Source organism: Odontomachus brunneus, unplaced genomic scaffold, assembly GCF_010583005.1.
Source record: "Odontomachus brunneus isolate Ranch 3 - 2012 unplaced genomic scaffold, Obru_v1 Obru_scaffold_007, whole genome shotgun sequence".
In the NCBI taxonomy this organism is placed as follows: Eukaryota; Metazoa; Arthropoda; class Insecta; order Hymenoptera; family Formicidae; genus Odontomachus; species Odontomachus brunneus.
In genome coordinates, this window is record NW_022639457.1 from 1,979,045 (window position 1) to 1,993,726 (window position 14,682).

At 39.9% G+C, this 14,682-nt stretch overlaps 1 protein-coding gene across 11 annotated transcripts in view; it reads left to right on the plus strand.

Annotated features, from left to right (window-relative positions):
- The window catches only part of LOC116854020 (AMP deaminase 2), a 41,837-nt gene that overhangs the window by 9,357 nt on the left and 17,798 nt on the right, over window positions 1–14,682 (plus strand). The window contains exons 5-6 of one of the 11 annotated variants that reach the window (XM_032835473.1): window positions 942–978; window positions 2,020–2,159. In XM_032835473.1, the coding sequence (XP_032691364.1) occupies window positions 942–978; window positions 2,020–2,159 (177 nt within the window). Of the gene's footprint in view, window positions 1–448; window positions 840–941; window positions 979–2,017; window positions 2,160–4,153; window positions 5,255–11,567; window positions 11,803–14,172; window positions 14,310–14,682 lie in introns of those variants that run through there. The other 10 variants (XM_032835468.1, XM_032835472.1, XM_032835461.1 and 7 more) reach the window with 10 other exon arrangements.

Consider the following 14,682-nt stretch of genomic DNA (forward strand, 5'->3'; position numbering starts at 1 on the left):
CCTCTCTCATATTGTTTATTCTCTTGGATTTACAAGGCCTCTGTAACCTCTCTAACCATACTTTCTCTACTTCTATCCCATTCTTCTCCTCTCCTGCTTTCACCAAATCTCAGATACGTGTCTACTTCATTTTAAGTACAAGCGGTGCAAGTGTAATTTCTTCGTAGCAAATTTTCGCTCTGTCTATTGTAATACATTTCTATATAGTGATAGATTAGTCGTAAAACAAGAGAAAGATTTTTAAAAAAGGCTGTACGCATTATATTATATTGTATCAGGCAATATTCGCGTAGAAATATTTCCGCAACGGAATGCAGCGATTGTTCGTAAGTTCCCTCGCCCGTCACTTCGATATATCGATAGTCTCGCGACCGCGTCAGACGATCACGATACACAAGTGTGTTTACGCGCGGCGTGGCGCGATGACGGTTCGTGACAGCAGTAGTTGTCCAGCGTCACGTCGAGAGGAAACCTGCGCGTAAACGCGTCGCGTCGCATCGTCCGCTCGAAGCGAGTTCGCGCGGGTTATTGCCGCAACGTGTGCCGGAACAGCGTCCAGCTTCTCACCGTGACATTCTCCTGACGAGCGAACGCGATTGTCCTTCGTCTTGCTCCAAGTCGAAGATAGGAATCGGTGTAATTCGCAACGGGGAACAGTGTGAACGCTGCCGCCCACGCTGCCACGCCGCGATTGGTCGAGCGTGCGCGTCACGTCGCCTCGCGATTCGCTCGTCGCTAGTTACGTCCGCTATAGCCGTTCCTTCCGCTTTCGGCGAGCTGCGACAACGCTCTTTCCCATCCGCACCGGCAACAACGAGAAGAGAAGATACGCAAAAAACGTAAGTGACAAAATATCGATTTCACGAAATTCGCGATAAATCGGGAGACGAGCGCGTCGATAAATTCGCGACGAGTGCGTCGACGGCACGCGGCGAGGTTAGAGTCACTCGCGAATCGAAAGGTACAGCGAATCTCAACGTCAATCAGCTGGCGCCATGTGCTCCCATTCGAAAAGATCGCTAATGGCGTGATGACGACTGGAAAGTTTGGACGCGAGAGGAAGGGAAAAAAAGTAGGAAAGAAGACTGATCTGACGTTTCTTCAGGTGTATCGCACTCGTGTGTCGTTGTAGTGGTATGTCTTTAACAAACGCCATTGCGCGGAATATTCTAATCCACTGAAGAGCACCCGCATCAATATTTATGTATTCCCAAGTAAGCGACGCGGTATGCTCTCTTGTGTATATCGGCGATTCTTTTCTATGCAAGGCAGTTAGAACGTATTTTATATGCCTCGCGACAACCATCGTACATAATGGCGCTTCGAAACAAGCAGCAGAATACGCGTTGGAATCGTTTCCTTCGCATTTCCGCGAATAATAATTTCTTGCGTGGAAACAATTGTTAACCTGTCGATATTATTGTTGGAAATTTTTATCAATCATCACGTTCGTGTATCTCGCTGGTATAATTGGAGAGACAATTATCCTGAATTCTTTCTCACGTGAGGAGAATTGCGATAGGTCGTCTTTCATAGTTTCGTAATTAGCGTTAGTGTCTTATCGCAGAGTGTCATCTCCGTGATAAGGAGAGATATGTGGCGCACTTTCGCGTATATAAAGACTGATTGGAACGTGTGACGTACATCGATTTTAATAGATACAGAGCCTGTCAGATGCAAAGTGTGTTGACAGGTAAAGAAAACAACTTTTAACTATTGTATAAGGGACGCTTGGCTTCAACACTTTATTTTTCTCTCATAGACGTAATAAACGATATGCAATATGAGGGACACGATGACGAATATACCGAAGAAATGTACAGCTCGAAATGAACAAAATTTTCCTTATCATGTTCTTTCATTGTGAATAAATATATATTCCGAAAGATTTCACTCGCATACATTTTGGCAGTCGAGCTAAATCGCTCGGCTTGCGTTCGAGAAATCTGTGGCTGACAATGCAGTCATGCCGACAGCACGAACAATCGCACGTGCTTAAAGAGATAAACGTATTTGCAGAACTATGGAGGATGTTGTCACAGTGAACGGGATGAAGGAGGTGAACGGTGGCGGGGATAGAGTCTACTACGAATTGGACGGCGAAGGTGATGCCGACAGCTCGACTACACCGGGTCATAACGTGGACCATCATCGTGATCGTGAGTATTATCGATCTGTTCAACAATGTACTTGGTTCACTGCTAGCGGCATTCTAAATTAACGCTAGTGTCGTCGCTCGTTCTAACATCCCGTATGTAACAAGATGCCGCGATAAAACTCGTATTTCGAGTGTCACAATATTATTATTACGAAATCATTCTCTCAAGTCTCAGGATGTTGATGTATGAGGCGGACGTTTTTCTTTAGCTTCTTGATATAACACGAAAAAGTTGCAAACTCACACGGAGAGAATGTCATAGCGAAAGTTATAGAAGTAAAATTCATAAATCGAGGAATAAAATCACATTCTGCGGTAATTGACTGTCCTTTCATTTCTTACTATTTATACTTCAGCGACTGAAATGAGCTGTTTAAAAAGTTCACTATGTTTTCAACGAAACACACCATGTTCTCTTATCAAGATAGATTTTGAATGAGTCTATTTCTACTCACCACTACACAGAAAGAACGATTTGGTTGAATCAAAAACACTTTGGAACGATCCAAACGAATTATTTGATTAATCGAACAAAATTTTATTTGACGCAACAAAAATATTTATTTGCGGCTTAGTTCCAAAGAGATATTTTTTGTGTATTTCAACCAAAAAACTTATTTGGACTATTCCAAAGAAACGTTTATTTGATTCAACAAATCGTTCTCTCTGTGTAGAGAAATATAACAGAACTGAAAAGAATTTATATAAGAAGAAAAGAACTATAATATTCGCTTCGTGTATTCTTTCGTTTATTCGTCAAATCGAGATTACTGCTTGACTTTTTGAGAGATGATTCAAGAAGACAAAAATTTCTTAAGGGACAGCTCAATCGCAAGTGTCGCAGAATCATTTCTCGACTGAATCGCGTGACTTTAAATAGGCGCCGTGTTTTTCACTATTTGGCGTTTCATATACGCGACACCTCGGTCAATCACCTTTGCTCGGGATTACGTTTCGCGCTCGTTTCGCCACGGCGTTAGACAGCACATTATAACAGCAGTCACGACTCGCGCGGAGCTGCTTATCCGGCTGCACGAAAGGCGAAGTTAATTAAAGTTCGCGAGGCGAGCACGGATCGATGCGAATTATGCACGAATACAAGCGGCGATCGCGAGAGAGGAGGGATGAGCGTCTCAGCGATTTTCCATTGTCAGACTTCGTCGAACTTGGCGGTGTTTCGCACAGTGTCATTACGACTACTCGGGGTAGTCGGGACAATCGGTGAAAGCGAGGAAAATTGAGAACGACCGCAGAATATTGACAAAAGCGAGGTAAGCCAGAAAATCCAGCAATCTTTCACAATAATGGGTGGAGGCAAGGTGAAAGATTGTTTGACGTACAACTTTCCGTCATGAAAAAATTATTTTTGTCATTGGAACTAAAGTATTTGGTACATACGATTTAGTTGGCATTGATTAAGTCTTTCGTTTGTGTCAAGTGAGATCTATCAGCGAGAAAGTAAGACACACCAGCGGCAATTAAATTTTTCGGTTGCAATCACCAAACATTTAGTTGATGCCATTTTAACTATCAATGTTTATTTTCAATTTGTTTATTTTCACTTCATGAATATGATGTAGTTTTAGTAGAAAAAGGTTAAAAATTTTATATTTGACGGAATAAGACTGTGGTACGCCCACTCGGATTTTTAAGAGGACATTGTCGTCATCACTCGCGACATTATCGTCTTTTATAATTCATAGTCGAGTTGACGGTAAATGTTGCAAACCGTACATTTTTCGCTTACCGCTAACTGTTTGCATCTAGACTAGACGTATGGTAGACGAAAGAGATAGATAAGGAAGATTTGAACGCGTTTTCTTTTTTCTCCCGTTTGCAATGTTGCAACTCGATTTATCTTATGAGATATCGAGGAGCCTTAATCGCGGTTTATCGATAAATACGTCGTGTCGATCGACGCGAATGAAGGTTTCGAGAATTGGCAGGTAGCCTAGACCTTCTGCAGGCGGCCGATAGTATTTTGGCCGTCGTCACAATAGTGCCGTCAGTGTTACGTCTCGTCAGTGCGAGGCGCGAGACTTTCGGAACACGAATAGAAACAAGACAACGCGGGAGTTAGTTTCGCAGCGGTGGACCGTGATTCACGACCGCGCCGCGGAGTTTCGTTCTGGAGTGTTCTTCGAAACCTCCTTTTGTATAGTCGTCGATCTTGGTGTGGTGCGCGTAAAATCTCGACGAATCCGTGATAAAAAGCAGAAGAGGAAAATTTTGTACATTTTGCAATTGCAATTTTCTTTCTCAGCAAATCATGCATCGCAAGGAATCGATAATTCCACGATAAAATCATAAGTCTGTTTGATTCATTTTCGTTAAATTTCACATCTCCATGTTTTGCTTCAAACACTTTCGGGGCGAAAATTTCGCGCACGAATACACGACAAATTCTTAAGCATGGGTCAAATTTATTCAGATCAACTTTTTAAACGTAACTATTCTTAAAGAGCTATATTTTTTTTCCCATTATAACTACTTTATCGAATCTCAAAGACATTGAAAGATTTATATTCCTCGATGTTTTCTAAATCGATTCAAATGGAAGAATCGATTCTTCGGAAAAGGGATCGGTCATTTTCGCGTAAGTTATGAGCAAGTGCATCGGGTAAAAGTTACATAACTTTTTGATATTTCGTGTTCTAGAGTTGAGCTTCGTTTGGGTGTGATCGAAAAATTCACGGGCTTGTTTTGCATTTCCAATTCGCACTTCGTCCATAATCGTTTCAAGGACATCGGACACGACGATCAGTAGATTTCTTACTTGCGTTGCAACGCGCGACATCTTCGGCACCGGGACGTGAAGTCACGTTGTTAAATACGATATATCTTATCATTCGTTCACGGTGGTACTTTGTGGCACCTTTCGAAAGCCCTTGGAGAGTCTTTTATTACTGAGTAGGACAAGCACGTCGATTGATCTCGCGTCGAAATAGAGAGTCGCGTTCGACCTGTGCACGATTTGCGTTGCATTGAGGATCGCGTGACCCGGTGGAAAAATGTCGATCAGGGGTGTGACCACTTTGGAGAACGAGGCGTTCCTTGGCATACGCTTGCCGAATTTCCTGATCGATCCGGACGAAGGTAAAAATGAACGTGAGGGTCTTCTCGTTTTTTGTCAGCTTGCCTCGTCATAGTCGATATTACGGCAAAACTTTCCGCTGTCGTGACAGTACCGCTTTTCTACAAGACTATTTCGTGAATACTAGATTTGTGACGTGTGTGTTTGCGCGAATAACGACTCTGCACGGAGAGAATGTTAGTTTCTTTTTCATGCAAATTCTTGTTCATTTTCTTGTCACTATGTCACGAGAGAATTTTATAGTAAAAATCGCTATAGATATAGAATCTTGTAATCGAGGAATAGATCGGCATTGTAAAATAATTCACTCTATGCTTTCGTTTCATGTGTTTTACTTATATTCTAAGGAGTGAAGTGTGCTATTAACATTTGCTATGTTCTTAAACAAATTTATTGTATTTTTTAACAAGATAGACTTTAATGACAGTCTATTTCTGGAGTCGTAAAAATAATAAAATTGGAAAGAATTTATATGAAAGAAAACTATCGTATTCCCTCCGTATATATAGTAATCAAGACCTGTTTTGCCAAGGAACATGGAAAATTTCGCTAGAAATACAGTAAACTTTTTTAACAACACATCAATCGCTGAGATATAAATAATGCATATGAAATGAAAGGACAGTCAATTACTGCAAAAAATGCCAAACTATTTCTTGATTAAAAAATTCTACAGTACTTTCTGCTATGTGAATTTCTCTCTGCGTACACGTTGTAATCGCCTTCGTTCCTTACCTCCTTAATAACAAGACCAATAATCGTCATTTATCTGTCTACCTTCCTGGAGAAATGCATTCATCACGACTGCGTTATAGATTCTCACGTTGGCGCAGTACAGCGTGCGTTCTCGCGAAATAGACGCTGAATTCGTTCGCTGTTCCTCCACTATTTCCCGACATAAATCATATCGCTTATCCATTTATCGGAGCAATAAGTAAAACCAACTCCCCGTTGAAGCCGCGATTTTACCAGTGATGCAAATTATCGCGACTGCCGGCGAGATAGATGAAAACGCACTACTTCGACATTTCGTTAATGGCAAACGTAGTCACGGCGGTTTCTACGAGGCGCATTATTGCGAGCGCTCCACGCAAATTGTCAAGCCATTTTAAGTTTTACATGGTGGAAATAACGTTCTCTAGGGTTAGCGAGTTATTACGATACTCAAAATCCCGAGTAATCTCTACCATATCGCCTACGACCAAGACTGCAGCATACGTCGCGACGATTATCTGCTGTTGCGTAACCCTCACGCGCGGCCCATTTCCATCTACCGAGTTCTGTCAAGCAGTCTTATCGATTATTATATTTTTTTAAGAGGAAACATGCACGCGCGTCATTGCAAAACATACCAAAAAAAATGAGTTTTAAATTTACATCTCTTTAAAAAAATGGAAACTGTACTTTTTATTGACTTTCCGTGACCTCAGTGAATAATTAAATCATAACGAATGGTAACGCGTAAACTTCATTTCTCTCCTCGCTCTCTTTCTCTCTCGTTTCTTTAATATTCTTTAACGTGGATTTAAACGGCTCGGGGGGAAGTTTTTGAACCGCGTTTCACGAACGCGTCTCGTCGCGAATCTTTCAACTCCATTGCGTGTTAGTATTGCAACAAAAAAGCTGGCAGCATCGCAAGAGCGATCTTTCATGGCTCAAGTGTTAACGCCAATGCCAGTAGGTATCGAAAATACCTACACCGGCTTATTTTTATGCCGTGATATATTTATAGCAAATGCATCCTGAGCACGCGCCAGTTAGGTGAATACGAGGAAGTAAAACGTTCGATAGCGGTGAATTTTGTGGCGCACCTCTCTCTCTCTCTCTCTCTCTCCCTCTCTCTCTCTCGCCCATGGCGTAGGTAACCGTGCCAAGAAGGATGGTATTGATCCTTACCACGGTTCCACGTACGACGCGCCGTTTCTTGGCGCGCACGAGAATCGCGCGAGTCGACCCGGCAGGCCGGCGGTCGTTCGCCAGAAATTGAATCACGCAAATTCACGCGATTGCTGTGAATAGATAATCGTCGGATTCGATCGCGCTTCTGCCGACGCCTCGAGGAAATTTCCACTGCGTACTCGTGTTGAATTTGCCGATTGCACAATGTTGCAGCTATTATTGTTGCACAGTCGGCGCCGCATCGATTATTCACGCCGGTTATTAATGATAGACGCTTCCACCGAGATCGTTAGATTTTCCGCGTGGTCATATTTACTGAAATATATACGTGGAATCATTTTAAACGAATGACTTAAAGAGATATATCGTCCATTAACTTTAGCATTCTTTATCTTATTTCGTTTTCTTATGCTCTTTATCTTATCTATATTTTCTTTATCTTATTTTATCTTATCTATATTTTCTTTATCTTATCTTATAGTATTGTAATTCCGTTGTGCCAATAAAGTCTTCCGAGTATTTTATATATTGCTGTATAAGCAAAGTATATTAACAACTTATGATTATTACTTAACATGTGGTTGATACCAACTTTGATATTGCAGAGTTGTTCACGCGATAAGAGTCTTAATGGAGCCTTTTAAATTGTCTATAATTAGCGCATGTCATGTGGTACAAACACTTGTCTCTAACGGAACATGTCTAACATTGTTTCGTAATATAAATCGACCGATAAACATTATTCTACGATGCTAAGAGAAATAAAGAAAGAGAGAAAAGGAGAAGAGAAAGAGGAAAGATTGCTTTGACAAAGTAATAAGTCTTTTCGTTTACGGCAGAGGATTTTCTTAAAAAATTCGTTGTTAAAAAAATATTAAAATTTAATTGTTAGTAAAATTTAATTAAATATTAAAATTTAATCTTTTATATACGTAAAGTAAAAATATCTGGACCCTAATAACCTAATTCTCTGGACATTTTTATTGTTTTGTTTTTAAATATTTAAACTTTCAACGTAGAATGTATGTATATATTCAACATATGTATATATATATATATATATATTTTTTTTTTTTTTTTATACCGAATGTTTAAGTATTTAAATACTAAAATAAGAATGTCCAGAATTAGGTACTAGTATCACTATTATTCAAGCATTGGTGTATATTACCTTAAAATAAATATTAGTGTATATTATCTTAAAATAAATAACATTTTCGTTGGACAACGCGTTATTTGAAACGTTATCTATATTTGCATGTTCACTGTGCGGTAATATCTCGTTCTGAAAGTATATTTGTTTTGCGCGATTCGTGATACAGCCCGTATAATATTGCATGGCACCGATCGCGGAGAGAATTTCTCGCACGAATCGCAACTACGAGCGTCAATTTGCGGCGCGGCTGCCGTGTTTGGCGCACGCAAGAACGGCTCGCTGACAGAAACGGCATCGCAATTAAATTGCTAGGTGTGTCACGCTGACTAAAGCAGCCTGCGAGTTTGTTGACTGATAGAAAGAGCACATGTGCTCGTGCGCGCGCGTGCGTGTGTACGTGTCATGATGTGTCGCGGTGAAAAATAGCAACGTTTATTGCGAGTGAAGTTCCGCTCGTTCTTTATGCTGTTTTCGCGATACGACTTTTATGCTTGGAAAAAGCGCGTCATAATGTTCTAAAAAAAGAAAAAAGGAAGGACGCAAAGCAAAGAAGCTTATTATCTCTCAACGTTCTTTTCTTTATAGATGCGGTAATTTATCGAACGTTTACAGCGTACAAAACAATTAGTAGTTTCTTCGCGAACGCTCTTTTTCGAATGCACCAGATAACATACTGAACATTTCCCTCAGTGACGGCATTCAATTTTAAGCTTCGGCAAACACGTCTGTGCAAACACAGCATCTCGGTCTTGTTTTTTGTTACTCGGCTCAACTTCGCAGAACTGATAAGCACCGCGATTCTTAATTATCCCGCTTAATTGTCTCGTGCAGTCTAAATACGTGGAATAAAGCAATGACTCGATGATCCAGGAAGACAATCTGTTGTTTTTTTATTTTATCTTTCGCTAATTTTATTTTCTATCGTTAAGTATCACGTCGTATATAGGAAAAGCAGAATTTAGTTGGACTAACCAAATATCAGGAAATTCCGGTCGAAATTACCAGAATACTGTTTGAATTAACCAAAAAATCTTGTTGACCGGAACAGAATTCTGGCAACCGAAATCTCTGGTTCGTTTATAATTCACCAAAAATTTCGTCAATCCAACCAAGCTTTTTTTTCCTTGTGATTAACGAGAGTTAATTTTTTGGTTAATCAGAATTTGATGAAAGCAGTATTCTGGATCGTTCATATTTCACCAGATATTTGGTCGATCCTAGCAAATCCTTTTTTCCGTATACAGCTTTACAATTATCGCAATCGTAGATTGCATGCGGTCTTTTGTGCATCGATCGAGCACACATCGCGAAATCCTCTTTGCCTCAGATAAATTTGCCCACGCAGTCACGTATGTTCGTGACGCATCGTTGCGGAGCATGTGGGTCATACCAGAAATAGATACAACACGGCGATCGCGAGCATGCCGTGCGCGTGCACGGAAGTCCATCAAATCGTATTATGGAAAGTCGCAAGACACACGTGTTATGTTCCATTCCGTAGTGCGACAACTTGTCGACATGTCTTGTTTGTGCCAAGTTTCCGGCGCGTTGCGTGCACGAATCACGAATCTATGCTCGTGGAATGCTGGAATGTCGCACCGATTTGCAAAAGTGGCGCAAGTGAGTTGTTGATAAGTCCAGTTTCGCCGGTCTCGCTATGCAACACGCATGTCACTCTTCGCAACTATTTCAAACACGAACGTGGAAGAAAAACATGTCTCCCGCGCGCCTCGAGATCGTATCAATAGCCACTCGTAAATACAACTTAGTCTGATTGATAAATGACGAGCTCCCTTATCGATAAGGTGCAGTCAGAGTCAAAGCGCGCTCTCAAGACTTGTTTGGCCGCGACTTTTTATATTTTCGTCAAATTTAAAGCTGTTACCGATCGTTCAATAATTCGAACGATAATGGCGACGACAACGGCGTCTTGATCCTTAACACGGGACATGCGTTCGTCGTCGAGATTTATCATGTTTCATAACTTTCGTTTTCTCTCTTTGATCCTGTGTCGAGAATCGACGCGCAGTTAGATTATTGTTGACAAATGACAGATTGCGAATGAAATATATAACAATGTCGACGTACGCGCGCGTGTTACCGAGTAGCTCGAGAGTGATATCTATTTTAGCGAGATTTGTCGCGGATACAAAGGCGAAACAAAAAATGACATGCAAATAATGTCAAAATGACGAGAAAATGATGATAAACAAGTTCACTTTTCAATTACGATTTGATCTTTTTTTCGTCATTTTGATGTCATACTGATTTTCTGTTCTACTTGGGACAGCTGCTGCAAATTTAACAATCCAATAATGATATAAACATAAAGATACATACTGCATTAAAATAAATGTTTCAAATATAGCATTTCACAAGTTTATATACTCACAGATTTACTAAAATTCATCACAAGCATCAAATTTGTTCGGAATATATTCTGAGTCATGATAAGTTGAACATTTCAAACGAAAATATTAAGATAAGCTGAAATAGAAAGCTCCTTGAAAATAGATAAACTAATAGTGAGAAATTAACGACACATAAGGAGCAAGCACGGATGTCTATTAGTGCTATTAAATACTAATATTACTTTATTTAATATTAATATGATTGTGGGAGGATAAAATTGTCCAGTATGTTAAACGCACGTATCGAAATTTTTTCTTCAATTATCGTACGCGGAGAATCACCTTCCATACTTAGACCGATCCTTGAATTTTTAAATATATATTTTTATTAAAATCCCAAACCCCCCATTAAACAAATGACTCGAATAGATTTCTTATATTATGTTGCGAAAAAACTGCCTCCGCCAGGAAGGCCAGGTTCCTCGAACCTGGAACCTCCCCACTTTCCGGGCGGGACGCCTTTCCATTCGGCCACCGAGGCTTCGACAGTAATCTCGCAGCACAATGTTTATAAATTCTCCAAGATGTAAGTTGAGAGAGAACGAAAGAGTCGATCTCGTAAGAGATGTTGTTATACGAGAGAGAGATAGCATATTCTTCCTGCCGATGCTTATTTTAAGATAAACTGAAATAGAAAGCTCCTTGAAAATAGATAAACTAATAGTGAGAAATTAACGACACATCAGATGTTTAGATGCCACAACGCCGGCAGCACGATTCTCTCCACGATTTCTTGAGATACCGAGCGTTGCGATACTCGTATATATGCGTATGCGTTACGCTGCCATGACTCTGCCAAGTCCCCCTTTTCCACCGAACCCGCCACAACCAGTGCATTCGACAGTGCTGGGGCGACCAGTCGACGTGGTCAGTGCCCTCCGACGCGTCGTCGACTAGACACGCATCTCTGCTCCGAAGCTCCTATTCGAACGAACCTCGCATCCGACGCACCATACGTGAACGCGTTCTACGGGGCGAAGGAATCTTTCCTTTTCTTCTCGAGAAAGTTGTCGTCGCTAAAATCGACATCACACGTCACCGAGTGAACTTGGAGCATTTCGCCGAGCAACGCCTTGTGTCACGCGTTTGTATACCATTCACGAAGAAGTTTTCTTAGTTGCGTCGATGGTCGCAGGTTGAAGAGAATATTGAAAACGCAAACAGCTTTCTTTATTTTCTAAGTCGGCCTGTGCGTAAAATCGTGAAAAGTTCGTGGCCTAATGGCAAGTGTTTACTTGTCGCAGAATTCGCAACTAATGTTAAAATTTGCAAAGCTGTAGGCGGACGAGGTCGCTCCTCGACATGTTTGTTTCGAGGAGAGAAGCTGTGCGAAATTTTACGAGCAGTACTCGTCCGCTTTTCGCTGATTCCAGGATAGCCTATATATCGTAGGCTATGCGAAAAGACCCAATTGGTCGGAGTTAGAGCTAATCGAGGTCGATGCAACAACTAATCTCGAATGTGTCGATTGCCGACGAAAGTTATTTTCCGAACAGTCTCTTCACGCCGAGGGAACGTTCGTTCTCTTATCCGCGATAACGAACGCGCATGTTTTCGATCGAATAATATCGCGTTGTGTTAACGTTTGATGCGTAAGGAATGAAAGCAATTCCCCTGCCGTCGACCGCGTTGTGAGTAAACAACACGTGCAAATATACACGGATGTCGAAGGCTAAGACAAATAATAAACTTGCGATATCTCGCCGTGCGACATTTAATTCGTCTCTCGTTTCAGCGCCGGGAATATCGCGAATTCTATAAGATTGAAAGAATTCCGGCATTTCACACGCGCCGGCGAATTCTGTCAATAGGAATCATATAGTGCTATATACAGTATAACATAGTATCTACATATCATCGTACAGTACACTGAAAAAGGTTTTATAATAACCATCAAGCTTTGATGAAATATATTGAGAAAAAAGAGGAAATTCACTTTTGAAATGTAAAATTTATTCACGGAAATTAATTTTACATATTAATTTTACAAATAAATTTTTACGTATTTTTCGCAGTGCAATTTTCACTAAAAAAAACATGTAAATGAATACAATCAAATAATTTGATAGATGTGAATAAATAACTTTAGCAAAGCTTGGTATTTGTTGCCAAGATTGGGTGACTATTATCAATTTATGTGACATGTATCACCAAACGATTTGTCAAATATTGTTTAATAATAGCTACCACATTATGTGACTCAGAAATATGATTCAGTGAAAGTCATTTCGTGCGTATATTTATCAAACATTTCATATTTATCACATCCGTTATAATTGAACAACTTCCTATTATGGTTCAAGTAACTTCCAGAAGCAAGTAACGGAAACAGTGGTTATTTTGGCGATACGAGTCATTCTTAAGAATGACAAACACAGATCGGCTTGTGATATTGTGAACAGTATTGTGAAATACTTTGTAAGAAATATGAGTCAGCCTAATTCGTGTGCGAATGACACATTCTGTTTAATTCGAATGTTACATGTTACGAGTATTTACTGTTTTAAACGTAGCAGTGCATAGCTACTACATATTTTCATTGGAAACCTATGCGATTTACTACATTATACACTGAGAAAAAAATGGTTGGCAAACAAAAATTGAGGTTATTTTTAACACCAACTATATTTTTTGTAGTAAAATAATTGTGGTAGCAACATACAAATAAGTTTATTATCACTAATATTACAATGGAATTTAATTAAATGAAAAATGATTTTCTGAATCATCATTTATAGTGATTATTGATATATAAATATAATTACAAATACTAAACATTTTTTTCTCAGTATATTATGAAATATAAAGGTATGTACTATTTGCTAATTAGATTTAGGAATTCGACAAATAAACACGCGTATGTAGCGATATCATTCTGCTGCTAAGAAAAGCGATTATTCTCCTTCTTGTAAATAATAGTTATCTCCAACAATATTTTCTTGATAATAATCTTAAAATATACTCATCACATAAATTTTAAAACAGTTTATTACCTCATGTGCTTTTATTTTATTTACAATTTATTTTCTTTACAAGAGTATTATGAAACTTGTTCGAAGAAAACATTGGCTCGACTCTAAATCTAGTAAACAAATCGAGTATTTGTTTTAATTTATTCTTGATTATATTCTTGATTGAAATGCTAAACTTACCAGAGGATTCAGAATGTTTTTCGAGTCAATTTAATGCTAATGTAATGAACTTATGCATATATATTTTCGAGTTGCCGTCGCCAACCTTGTACGCGCGCGAGAGTGATCCGTAAATATTTCTTCAGGTCATCTATTTACGGACGAAAGAGCCGTCGTGTTTTCATCTGTGTGTACTGTTGCCGTTGAAAGAAGAAAGGCGAGGCTGAATCGCCTGTTGACAACGTCGCGTCGTGCATCTTTGCCCTCTTGACAGTTTCCTATCGATTGACTTCGCAAAAGCTTTCTCGTTTTCGCAGTCTCTCCTCAGACGTTTTCGCGCAAAGTACTCGTCGCGAGTTTAATTACGTAAAGATCAACAGTATTCGCTCTGTTCTCTCCGTTTTCTTCTTCTTCTTCTTTTCTTCTTTCAACGTTTCGCATCTTCGGCCTGTGAAACAGTGTATTTAATCACCTTTTGCGTAATTCTCCTATAGTTTACGGAGAGCGAGTGTGCATAAATTTCATGCAAATCGTGCAAGAGACCGTAATTTAAGAGAACGCGATTCAATCACTACTGACCCGACACACCGATATGTAACTTCTGGTGCAACCTCAGACTACATGTATTTATTACGCGTCGTAAAGCTTGCGAGACGTTCAGAATGACCCTGTAAGAACTTTTCATCCGCTCTTTGTGCCTCTCGTTATAACAAAATGACGTGCAAATCGCTTTACATACGACGATGGAATCGCCGGCAGACACACGACAGAGAGAGAGAGAGAGAGAGAGAGAGAGAGAGAGAGAGAGAGAGAGAGAGAGAGAGAGAGAGAGA